General features: G+C 39.8%; 1 protein-coding gene across 1 annotated transcript in view; it reads left to right on the top strand.

Moving 5' to 3' along the window:
* LOC309568350 (sushi, nidogen and EGF-like domain-containing protein 1) overlaps positions 1-11,938 on the top strand; it is a gene marked incomplete at its 3' end in the record, with an annotated part of 30,222 nt that extends 18,284 nt beyond the window's left edge. Inside the window, exon 7 of the mRNA XM_082274013.1 lies at positions 11,860-11,938. Within this exon, the coding sequence (XP_082130139.1) occupies positions 11,860-11,938 (79 nt within the window). The remainder of the gene's footprint in view (positions 1-11,859) is intronic.
* Between the last annotated feature and the right edge of the window lie 732 nt (positions 11,939-12,670).

Genomic DNA, 12,670 nt, shown 5'->3' with positions numbered 1-12,670 from the left:
ACAAATTGGCCTAAAATTATGAGAAAAATTAGATTTTTAATTTTTTTTTATTGGGAATGTTATATGGCAGAAAGTGAAAAATATTGTTTTTTTATGTTTTTTTTCTTGTTTGTTTATAGCGCAAAAAATAAAAATCGCACAGGTGATCAAATGCCACAAAAAGAAAGCTCTATTTGTGGGGGAAAAAATGATATAAATTTTATTTCGGTACAGCATTGCACGGCCGTACAATTGTCAGTTAAAATAACGCAGTGCCGAATCGATTAAAATGCCCTGGTCATTTGGGTGGGAAAACCCTCCGGTCCAGAAGTGGTTAAGAATAAGCTTGAGTGCATGAAGCCTTACTATTTGATGCATTGACTTATCACTTTGATGTATGTTATATCATGTTTTATTTGACTTATTACTGTAATGTTTTGCATTTGATCACATATCACTCTAACATTAAATTATTAAATATCGGCCTTTCTACATTACTTATATTGCTTTTTATGAACCTGTGTTATCACAGGTCTCAGTCTACCTACTGCCAGGTGTCCCCCTCATTTAAAGTCCCAACTCTTTCTTTTTTTTTCTTTTTTGACCATATAACCAGGGATGGAGGCATATGGTGTATTCACCAGGCCTCATTTAAAGTCCCCAAACCCTTCTTTTTCTTCATATTGAATATAGGGATGGAGGGGTATCACCGTGTAGGAATTTTCTTTTTTACTTCTATTGCTTTTTATGAATCTATGTTATCACAGGTCTCAGTTTACCTACTGCCAGGTGTCCCCCTCATTTAAAGTCCCAATTCTTATTTTTTTTTTTGTCCATGTAACCAGGGATGGAGGCATATGATGTATTCACCGGCCTCATCTAAAGTCTCAAAACCTTCTTTTCTTCAATATGTTATTAAGTGCAGCACATTTATCATATTACTTCACTGTACAGAATTAATATCCACTTCACACTGTATGGTTAAATGAATGGTGGATCCAGCATCTCCCACCTTTACATCTTTTATTTATTCATTTATTTTTTTGCTGTCTAAGCCCATTTTGGGGAAATTTCCCCTTACGTGACTTAAAACGGAGTTCTGGGCACGAAAACTTTTTTTCAATAAACATACCCCCGGGACAGTCAGGGCTAGTACATTCCACAATGGCTAGCCTCTGATCTGTCCCGGTTCGCACTTACCTGCAAGAAGAAATACTCACTTATAAAATTTCTCCTCCAGTGTTGCCATCTCTGTTGTGGGCAGCTGAAGCCGGAGCGATCCTCTTCTGCGTCCTCTTCCGTGTCTTCTTCTCCCAGAATGCGCCTTCACCGGCCCCGCTCGCCACTTCCGGTGCGGCGCCGCATTCCTCCACAGCTTCTGGGCATGCCCAGAAGCTGTTTAGCAGGGAATGCGGCGTCGCCCCGGAAGTGACGAGCGGGGCCGGTGCCATCGCATTGATTCCTGGGAGCGATGACGTTCAGCTCCCAGGAATCATCGCAAGACAGGAATTGACGACGGAGACAGAGGGAGGAAGTGGAGAAGAGGTGAGTATTTTCTATCTACAATTACAAGGTGAGTAAAAAAAAAAATATACCTAACTATCCAATTCCTTTTCAGGTGAAGGAGACCAAGCGGATGGGCACAAAAAAGGTCGATTTTGTGCCCGGAACTCTGCTTTAAGTTGTCAACAGGACAGATAGTGAAGGAAAATCTCACCAGACACAAAGCAATAGAAGCCCAACAGAAGTTTCTAAATGTTCCTCACTTTATACAACACTGAAGCAAAGGTTTGGGTGAAGCTGGGCTTTAATACAGAGCATTTACCAAAAGAATTTTAAAAATGGCATTACATGTTCTAGAATATCTACTGTTTTTTTGAAAAAGTAGAAAAAGTTGAACGAAGAGTCATCTGATTTCATACTTTGGAACCACTTTCTTCTTTCTTCTAGATAAAGCCTCCGTTCTTCTAGTAATAGGTTTCTTTCAAGGTACAGTTGGTACTTCATTATTACCTAATCAATAAGACATAGTAGATGAAAGTTAAAGACTGGAAATGAGTATGATACATCCTATATACATGATATGTCTGAATGGCTTACACTCTTGCCTTGCTGGGTTCAGTCCCATCAGAACTATGTATGCCTGGAGTTAGGTAATGTAGATGCTCAGAGGGGCTTCCAAAGCCACATTAAGGTGTAATCGATTAGAGAGCAAAGAACAGGAGTTCCATGCCAAGTGATTAGAATCTAATGTTTATTTCACTAAATGTATTCCTACATGTTCAGTAGGTGCAGCCAACGTCTTTTGGGGGGGGGGGGGGCCCAGATTGTCCCCTACATCACAGCTGTTGTTATATGCAGAATTGCTCCTGGGTGAACTTGGACAGATATTAAAATAGTGGTGCATGAATAAACAGGGACATCTTTAGCTGTTCCTGTAGCAGCTAACACCAGCAGATGAAGAGCATTCCTATGAATGAGTGCACCACACTGCTAAAAACTGCCTGGGTCCACCCAGTAGCGATTCTGCATATTACACAAGATCTGATGAAGGGGAATATTTCGGGAACCTGCAAGGCATTGACTGCAACTCATGATCTTGTGGAAATTACTTTGGTGGAATAAAATTTTTGGAATAAAAAAAAAATTGGAATGGTTTTGGACTTTTGACCTTTTCCAGGAACCTGCAAGGCATTGACTGCAATTCATGATCTTGTGGAAATTACTTTGGTGGAATAAAATTTTTGGAATAAAAAAAAAATTGGAATAGTTTTGGACTTTTGACCTTTTCCAGGAACCTGCAAGGCATTGACTGCAATTCATGATCTTGTGGAAATGACTTTGGTGGAATAAATAGTTTTGGACTTTTGACCTTTTCCTGTCTTTGCTTTCCCCTTGGTTTGAATGTTATCAACAGCTTTACATAGGTTTCCGTGTAATGTAACCATGAATAAAAATACCCCAACAACCTTTTTTTGTCAACTCTTTGACAAGTCTTTCATGAAAATAAACCAACAAAACAGACCCATGATGGTAAGACCCCATTCAGACTAGCGCGACTTGTCAGGCGACTTGTCAGCCTGACAAGTCGTGCTCGGTCGCTCGCCATTGATTAGCACAGGACCCGTTCTAATAGGAGCGACACAAGTCGCTCCGACTTAGAAAAAGGGTCCTGTACTACTTTGGGGCGACCTGGGAGCGACTTGCATAGACTTCCATTATGTGAAGTCCCTGCAAGTCGCGCCGAAGTCGTGGTGCACTTCACAGGTCGCCCCTCGAAGTTGGATCGCGCCAGTCTGAATGGGCTGTAAAGGAGGAGTACAGCCAAAGCTCTTTGGCTGTACTTCCCCTGTGGATCACAGGATTACAGATAGTTCTGCACACTTGTGACTGAAGCCCGCTGTCGGCTGACGTCACAGAGCCAGTCCAGGCTTAGGAAGGAACGCTACCATATAGTCGGAAACAGCCCACATGCCTGGTCCGGCACCGAGCTCAGCCTCTCAGCAAGCTGCTGAAAGCCTGAGCCGGCTGCTCCCGCCACCTCCAATGAGCAAGGGGGGCACAGCAGAGAGCCAGTGACTAATAGTCACTGGCTCTCTGCTGAGGGAGCCCTGAGAACCAAACAATCGGCGGTGTTTGATCACTCGGTTCTCAGTGTTAGAGTCGGCAGGGGACAGATGTAGCATCAAACCGATTCTGCATCCACCTGCACTCCTGTGACCTGTTTTCAGCAGACAGCGGGCTGAAGCCTGCTTTCAGCTAATGTCACAGAGCCAGTCCAGGCTCGGGAAGGATTGCTACCATATGGTCAGGATCAGCCAACATGCCTGGATCGGCACCCAGCTCAGCCTCTCAGCAAGCCGCTGAGAGCCTGAGCCGGCTGCTCCTGCCACCTCCAGTGAGCGAGGGGGGGGAGGGGGGGTCAGAGCAGAGAGCCAGTGACTGACAGTCACCAGCTCTCGGCTGAGGGTGCCCTGAGAACTGAACAGTCAGCGGGGCTTGATCGCTCAGTTCTCAGTGTTAGAGTCAGCGGGGGACAGATGCAGCATCAGACTGATGCTGCATCCACCTAGGTAAGTATGATTCAACAAAAAAAAGAATCCCATACTTCTCTTTTAATCCACTGTCAAGATCACTGACCAGTGATGCAAATCAATCATGATAAACAACACCTGCAGACCCATTGTAAGAAATTCTTGTGTGGATTTTCTGGGGCACCCATTCTCTCTTGTTTTTTTTGCATGAGTCCCCCTTAAAATGCATACCAAAAGGGTCTGGTATCAATAATGGGAGGATCCCATGCCTTTTCTTTGCCTAAAGTCCCTCCTTTAATATGTACCAGACCTGAAGGGTCTTGTATGAATATTGAGGGGACCCTCACACTGTTTTTCTTTTTTTATTACACAATCCCCACCCCTTTGTTTAGATTCCACTAAATGGCCAGGTATTAGCCATGGTTGTTAGAATGCTGGCAGCTGCCAGAGGGGGGTGCTGGTGTCTGTCGGGGCCCTGGGCCCGGGGGTGCCAGATGGCATCAGCCACTCCAGAGTTGACTCTTGGCAATCCTGTTGCAGTTGTTGCCATATCCACTGGCTGACACTTCTAATACAGAAGACTGTAGAGTGACAGTCTGAGCAAGTAACTGCACACTGAATCCTCCCCTGCCCACCGCCCAGGTGCATGGGGGGACTGGGGAGGGTGGCCAATGACATGATCGCTCATTAAGCGCTGGTGTCTGTCGGGGCCCATGCCTAATGTACTGAGTGGGGGGTCTAAACTGGGGGGAGGTCTATACTGATGGAGGAGGACCTGTACTGAGGGAGGAGGGTTATACTGATGGAGGGGGTCTATACTGAGGGGTGGTCTATACTGAGGAAGGAGGGTCTATACTGAGGGAGGGGGGGGTCTATACTGAGGGGTTCTATACTGATGGAAGGGGTCTGTACTGAGGGAGGGAGGTCTATACTGAGGGAGGGGGGTCTGTACTGAGGAAGGGGGTCTATACTTAGGAAAGGGGTCCATACCTCCTGGGGGTCTATACTAAGGGATGGGGGGTCTGTACTTAGTGGAGGGGGGTCTGTACTGAGAGAGGCGGGGTCTATACTAAGTGGGGACTATACTTGGTGGAGGGGGGTCTGTCTCTGTACTGAGGGAGGGGGGTCTGTACTTAGGGAGGACTATACTTGGTGGAGGGGGATTTGTACCAACAGAGGGGGTCTATATTTAGTGGAGGGGGGTCTGTACTGAGGGAGGGGGGTCTGTACTGAGGGAGGACTATATTTGGTGGAGGGGGGTCAGTACTGATGGAAGGGGGTCTATACTTAGTGGAGAGGGGGTCTGTACTGAGGGAGGAGGTTCTATACTTAGTAGAGTGGGGGCCTATACTAAGGGAGGGGGGTCTACGTTTACTGGATGTGGGGGTCTGTACTAAGGAACGGGGTCTATACTTAGTGTAGAGGGGGGTCTGTACTGAGGGAGGGGGTTCTATACTTAGTGTAGAGGGGGTCTGCTCTGAGGGAGAGGGAGTCTCTACTGACAGAGGGGGGTCAATACTTAGTGGAGAGTGGGGTCTGTGTTGAGGAAGGGGGCCTGTACTGAGGGGGGACTATAGTTGATGGATGGGGGTGACGCCATGTTTTACCGCACCAGGTGACACCAACCCTAGAGATGCCACTGAATGATGGTCACTAGTTGTACAGGAGAAAAGTTGCTCAGTAAACTGGCACTGATAAAGAATTATAAGACAACCACTATGACCCTTGAAAGACTAAGGCTGGATACACCCGGCCTGAAAATCGTCTGAAAACAGTCGGTTCAGTTAGAACCAGCCAACTTTCAGCCCATGTGTCTCACGACCAGCTTCTGTCCAACGGGCATATTCTCAACTTGCATTTAACTTTTTCCAATAAGGGATTTACATTCATTGCCATAGTAATATTTTATTGCAGGGAATGCATTAACCACTTTAAGACCGGAAGGATTTACCCCCTTCCTGACCAGGCCATTTTTTGCGATTCGGCACTGCGTTACTTTAACTAACAATTGCGCGATCGTGCGACGCTGTACCCAAATAAAACTGATGTCCTTTTTTTTCCCACAAATAGCACTTTCTTTTGGTGGTATTTGATCACTTTTGCGGTTTTTAGATTTTGCGCTATAAACATATTTACTTTCTGCTATAAAACATTCCCAATAAAAAAAATTTAAAAATCTAATTTTTTTTTAGCAGTTTAAGCCAATTTGTATTCTGCTACATATTTTTGGTAGAAAAAAAATCCCAAAAAGCGTATTTTAATTGGTTTGCGCAAAAGTTATAGCGTTTACAAAATACAGAATAGATTTTTGGACTTTTTTTTTTTTTTTTTATTAGTAATGGCGGCGATCAGCGATTTTTAGCAAGACTGTTATCCATCCGTCCAGCGGATTGGATGGGATCGGATGAGAACGGACAGATGGTCCCTTCCCCTCCGATTCCCCCCATAGAGAACAGCGGGGACCTGACAGCTCTGTCTCCGCACACAGCATGGAGACAGAGCTGCCATCCGCCTGCTTAGCGTGGGATCGGCGGATCGATCCCCCGCTGAGAAAAACGGAGTCCGCCGACAGACTCCCCTGTGTGAAAGGGGCCTTAAACTGGAGAGTGCAAAATCTGGTGCAGCTGTTCACGGTATCCAATCAGCTTCTAACTTCAGCTTGTTCAATGGAGCTTTAACCACTTTACCACCGGAGGATTTTGCTGTCTTACGTCCAGGCCACTTTTTGCGATTCGGCACTGTGCAACTTTAACTGACAATTGCGCGGTCATGCAACGCTGTACTCAAAGGAAATTTACGTCCTTTTTTTCCCACAAACAGAGCTTTCTTTTGGTGGTATTTGATCACCTGTGCGATTTTTACTTTTTGCGCTATAAACAAAAAATAGAGACAATTTTGAAAAAATAATACTATTTTCAAATTTTTTACATGAAATTCCCCCCCAAAAAATTTTAAAATCAAAATTTTTTATCATTTTAGGCCAATTTGTTTTCTGCTACCTATTTTTGGTAAAAAAAATCACAATAAGCATATTTTGATTGGTTTGCGCAAAAGTTATTGCGTTTACTAACTAAGGGAAAGATTTCTGTCATTTTTGGTGTTTTTTTTTTTTTTAACGAGTAATGGCGGCAATCTGCGATTTTTTTTGCGGGACTGCAACATTGCGGCGGACAGATCGGACCCTTGACTGACATTTTTGACACTTTTGGGGTTACCAGTGACATTACTACAGTAATAAGTGCTATATATATATATGCACTGTTACTGTAAAAATGACACTGGCAGGGAAGGGGTTAATTTGTATTGGTGATCAAGGGGTTAATGTATGCCTGGTGCTTACTGACGTGTGTGGGGGGAGGTGACTGAGTGACACAGGGACAGATCGCATGTTCAGCTATGCTGAACCCTGCAATCTGACCCTGCCTGTCACTTAGGAGATCCACCCGCTCTGTTTACACAAGCGGGCGGATCTCCACACTCGATTCCCTGATGATCGGGGAAGAGCGGCGGTGATCACCGCCTCTCCTCCCCTGGCCCGACTCCCGCTGTGACTGAATATAGCGGGAGCGAGCCTCCGGGGAGGAGTCCAGCGACGTAGGTCTACGTCGCTGGACGATAACTAACCACTTTGCCGCAGTACAGCCAATGTGACTGGTCGGCAAGTGGTTAAAAAAAAAAAACTGGAAGCTGATTGGCTCCCGTGCACAGCTGCACCAGATTTTGCACTCTGGGGAAACCGGGGGACCAAAAGCCATACGCGCTAACCATTTAGTCACTAAAATAATAACTTATTATTATAATATTAATAATTATTAATATTATTATTATCATTTTTATTGTTTTTATTACCATCATAACAAATATAAAAATCAGAAGGATAACAGTAATGAACATCCAAGGATTTGCAATAAATTGGTTGTAGCAGGTCTCCACGAAACGCTTTACCATTTGGACGCATCTTGTTAACTAATAAGAAAAAGACATCGAATTACCAGTAGTCGTTTTCAAAATACATTTTGTGAACAGCTCTGTAAAATGGGCTTTAGATATTAAACTCCATTCTATAACTCGGCTTTCATAATGCTATTTACATTCTGAGTTTTTGTACTAAAATGCTTCTTTACTTTTGGAGAAAAAAAAAAAAATAACATATTTTTCAGATCAAACATATACAAAACCAACAAATGCTGCTCTATTTTTGTACTTGCTTTTTCAGGGCCTATTGACCCTGCTTTTGTTTCCTTTACTTAATTTTTTTTTTTCTAATATTTTGTTGTTTGAGCTAGTTTTATTTTTTGTGGAGATCTACTGTACTTTTGCCTAATAGATTTGTTGGTTTATGCATAAATTTACTGCGCTTTAGTTAGGAAGCAGTGGTACTCTCTGTACATGTAAGCCCTTGTCTCATTACATTAGTCCACTTAAAATTTTTTCTTATAAGCCTCGGAGGATTTGGCTGCTGGAAGACCAGGGCCTATTTTGCGATTCGGCACTGCGGGACTTTAACCACTTGCCGTCTGAGTACCGTAGTACTACTGCGGCAAAGTGGCTCGTTATCGTCTGACGACGTAGTACTACGTTGTCAGACACTCCCCTTTCTCGGCGGCGCGTGCGCGCCGCCGGAGGCTCGCTCCCGCTGTATTTAGTCACAGCGGGAGTCGGGCCAGGGGAGGAGCGGTGGCGATCGCCGCTGCTCTTCCCCGATCGTCGGGGATCTAGTGTGGAGATCCGCCTGCTTGTGTAAACACAAGTGGGCGGATCTCCTAAGTGACAGGCAGGGTCAGATTGCTGGATTCAGCATAGCTCAACCTGCGATCTGTCCTTGTGTCACACAGTCACCTCCCCCACACACGTCAGTAAGCACCAAGCATACATCAACCCCTCCCTCTCCAATAAAATTAACCCCTTCCCTGCCAGTGTCATTTTTACAGTAACAGTGCATATGTATAGCACTGATTACTGTAGTAATGTCACTGGTACCCCCAAAAGTGTCAAAAATGTCAGTCAAGGGTCCGATCTGTCCACCGCAATGTCGCAGTCCCGCAAGAAAAATCGCAGATCGCCGCCATTACGCGTTAAAAAAAAACACCAAAAATGACAGAAATCTTTCCCTTTGTTAGTAAACGCAATAACTTTTGCGCAAACCAATCAAAATATGCTTATTGTGAATTTTTTTACCAAACATAGGTAGCAGAAAACAAATTGGCCAAAAATGTAAAAAAATTTTGATTTTTACATCTTTTTTGGGGGGAATTTCAAAAAAAATAAATAAAAATATGTGAAAAATATTGTTGTTTTTTCAAAATAAACGCTCTTTTTTTGTTTATAGCGCAAAAAGTAAAAATCGCACAGGTGATCAAATACCACCAAAAGAAAGCTCTGTTTGTGGGAAAAAAAGGACGAAAATTTCGTTTGGGTATGGTGTCGCACGACCGCGCAATTGTCAGTTAAAGTCGCACAGCGCCGAATCGCAAAAAGTGGCCCAGACGTAAGACAGCAAAAACCTCTAGTGGTAAAGTGGTTAACAGACAATTGCGCGGTCGTGCGACGCCCTACCCAAATGAAATTTACGTCCTTTTGTTTCCCACAAACAGAGCTTTCTTTTGGCGGTATTTGATTACCTGTGCGATTTTTACTTTTTGCGCCATAAACAAAAAAAGAGCGACAATTTTGAAAAAAAATAACAATATTTTTCACATTTGTTTATATGAAATTCTCAAAAAAAAAGTAAAAATCAAAATGTTTTAACATTTTAGGCCAATTTGTTTTCTGCTACATATTTTTGGTGAAAAAAATTGCAATAAGCGTATTTTGATTGGTTTGCCCAAAAGTTAATGCGCTTACTAACTATGTGAAAGATTTATGAAATGTTTTTTGTTTTTTTTTAACTAGTAATGGCGGCGATCTGCGATTTTTTTGTGGGACTGCAACATTGCGGCGGACAGATCGGACCCCTGACTGACATTTTTGACACTTTTGGGGATACCAGTGACTTTACTACAGTAATCAGTGCTATAAATATGCACTGTTACTGTAAAAATTAAACTGGCAGGGAAGGGGTTAACATTATTGGTGAACAGTGGGTTAAATGTATCCCTAGGGGCGTTATTATAACTGTGGGGGCGTGGCTTGTGATGTAACGACAGAGACATACGATCCTACATAGCAGGATCGTATGATCTCTGCAGTTACATCAGGGAGAATGACAGACGGCTCCAGACAGGTATAAAGATACTAATGAGTGCTGCTCTGAATTCCTAAATTAGTTATAAATTTTACATTTTTTTAAATGTCAGCAGTGTAATTTACTATAATAAACTTAAACCTCCCAAATGGTACAGCGCTGTTATATCCTAAAGTGCAACTGCAAAATTATATCAAAATATTTAATATTATTTCATAATAATCAATTTCATCACTATAATATAAATAAATATATATATATATATATATATATATATATATATATATATATATATATATATATATATATATATATATATATATATATATATATATATATATATATATAATATAAATGATATCAAAATATTTAATATTATTTCATAATAATCCATTCCATCACTATAATATAAAATGTATATATATAAAATATTAATGATATCAAAATATATAATATTATTTCATAATAATCCATTCCATCACTATAATATAAAAAATTATATATATAAAATATAAATGATTTTAAAATATTTAATATTATTTCATAATAATCCATTCCATCATAAAAATGTATATATATAAAATATAAATGATATCAAAATATTTAATATTATTTCATAATAATCCATTCCATCGCTATAATAAAAAATGTATATATATAAAATATAAATGATATCAAAATATTTAATATTATTTCATAATAATCCATTCCATCACTATAATATAAAATTTATATATATATAAAATATAAATGATATCAAAATATTTAATATTATTTCATAATAATCCATTCCATCGCTATAATAAAAAATGTATATATATAAAATATAAATGATATCAAAATATTTAATATTATTTCATAATAATCCATTCCATCGCTATAATAAAAAATGTATATATATAAAATATAAATGATATCAAAATATTTAATATTATTTCATAATAATCCATTCCATCGCTATAATAAAAAATGTATATATATAAAATATAAATGATATCAAAATATTTAATATTATTTCATAATAATCCATTCCATCACTATAATATAAAATTTATATATATAAAATATAAATGATATCAAAATATTTAATATTATTTCATAATAATCCATTCCATCACTATAATATAAAATGTATATATATATATATATATAAAATATAAATGATATCAAAATATTTAATATTATTTCATAATAATCCATTCCATCACTATAATATAAAATTTATATATATAAAATATAAATGATATCAAAATATTTAATATTATTTCATAATAATCCAAACCATCACTATAATAAAAAATGTATATATATAAAATATAAATGATATCAAAATATTTAATATTATTTCATAATAATCCATTCCATCACTATAATATAAAATTTATATATATAAAATATAAATGATATCAAAATATTTAATATTATTTCATAATAATCCATTCCATCACTATAATATAAAATGTATATATATATATATATAAAATATAAATGATATCAAAATATTTAATAGTATTTCATAATAATCCATTCCATCACTATAATATAAAATTTATATATATATAAAATATAAATGATATCAAAATATTTAATATTATTTCATAATAATCCATTCCATCACTTTAAAATTTCCATAATGTCATCATCATCACCTCTCTGCTGCAGATGTGGAGTCAAAGTGGATCCCTATTACACATCTGGTGGTCTTGTTCGAAAGCACAATCCTTCTGGAAAGAATACATGAAACTAAAATAAAATTTACCTAATTTTCTCTAGAGCAGGGTTTCTCAACCAGAGGCTGGCGGGGGTATTTTCCACTTTTGGGTGGAACTCTGCTTTAAGGATTATCTAGATCAGGGTTTCCCAGCCAGGGTTCTGTGGAACTCTAGGGTTCCTCCTGAGGTTGCTAGGTGTTCCTTGATCAATGGGCAATTTCTGCCTCTCAGATAAGTTCCCAATGACACCATTGTTCCTTTTAGCTATCTGTAAGGGGGATAATTCTTCCCAATGATGACAAGAGTAAGGAGCATTCTTCCCACTGACTGTCACACTAATGTATCATGAGTTGTAGATTTTTAATTTTTAGCAGGGGTTCCCCGAGACCAGAAATTTATTTCAAGGGTTCCTCTGTGTTGAAAAGGTTGAGAAAGGCTGTTCTAGAGTTTACAGTTTTTTGGTGCAAAGCACCCGTGACCTGCGCTCGGAGTGGTGTGAACTTTAGTCCACCTTATTAAGGTATTAAGAGTATTTCTGTAGCTGTGGACACGTCAACCCAGGAAGAATGCTACGGCCTTGCTTCCCCTTACATGACCAGGGAAGTCTGGAAACACTGTAACAGCAAACAAACACAAGGGCGCACCGGCCTAGTGCATTATCATTTAGATGTTTTTTTTAAAAAATAGGATTAAAAATACTCCCAAACGAGTTCTTGTTAAAAGCATGTCACAAAAGGAACGCAGTCCTCAGTAAAGGTATC

The sequence above is a fragment of the Pelophylax lessonae genome, assembly GCF_965119305.1.
Source record: "Pelophylax lessonae genome assembly, chromosome: 12".
Classification (NCBI taxonomy): domain Eukaryota; kingdom Metazoa; phylum Chordata; class Amphibia; order Anura; family Ranidae; genus Pelophylax; species Pelophylax lessonae.
The sequence above is the reverse complement of the archived record's forward strand: the minus strand, read 5'-3'. Positions and strand labels throughout refer to the sequence as shown.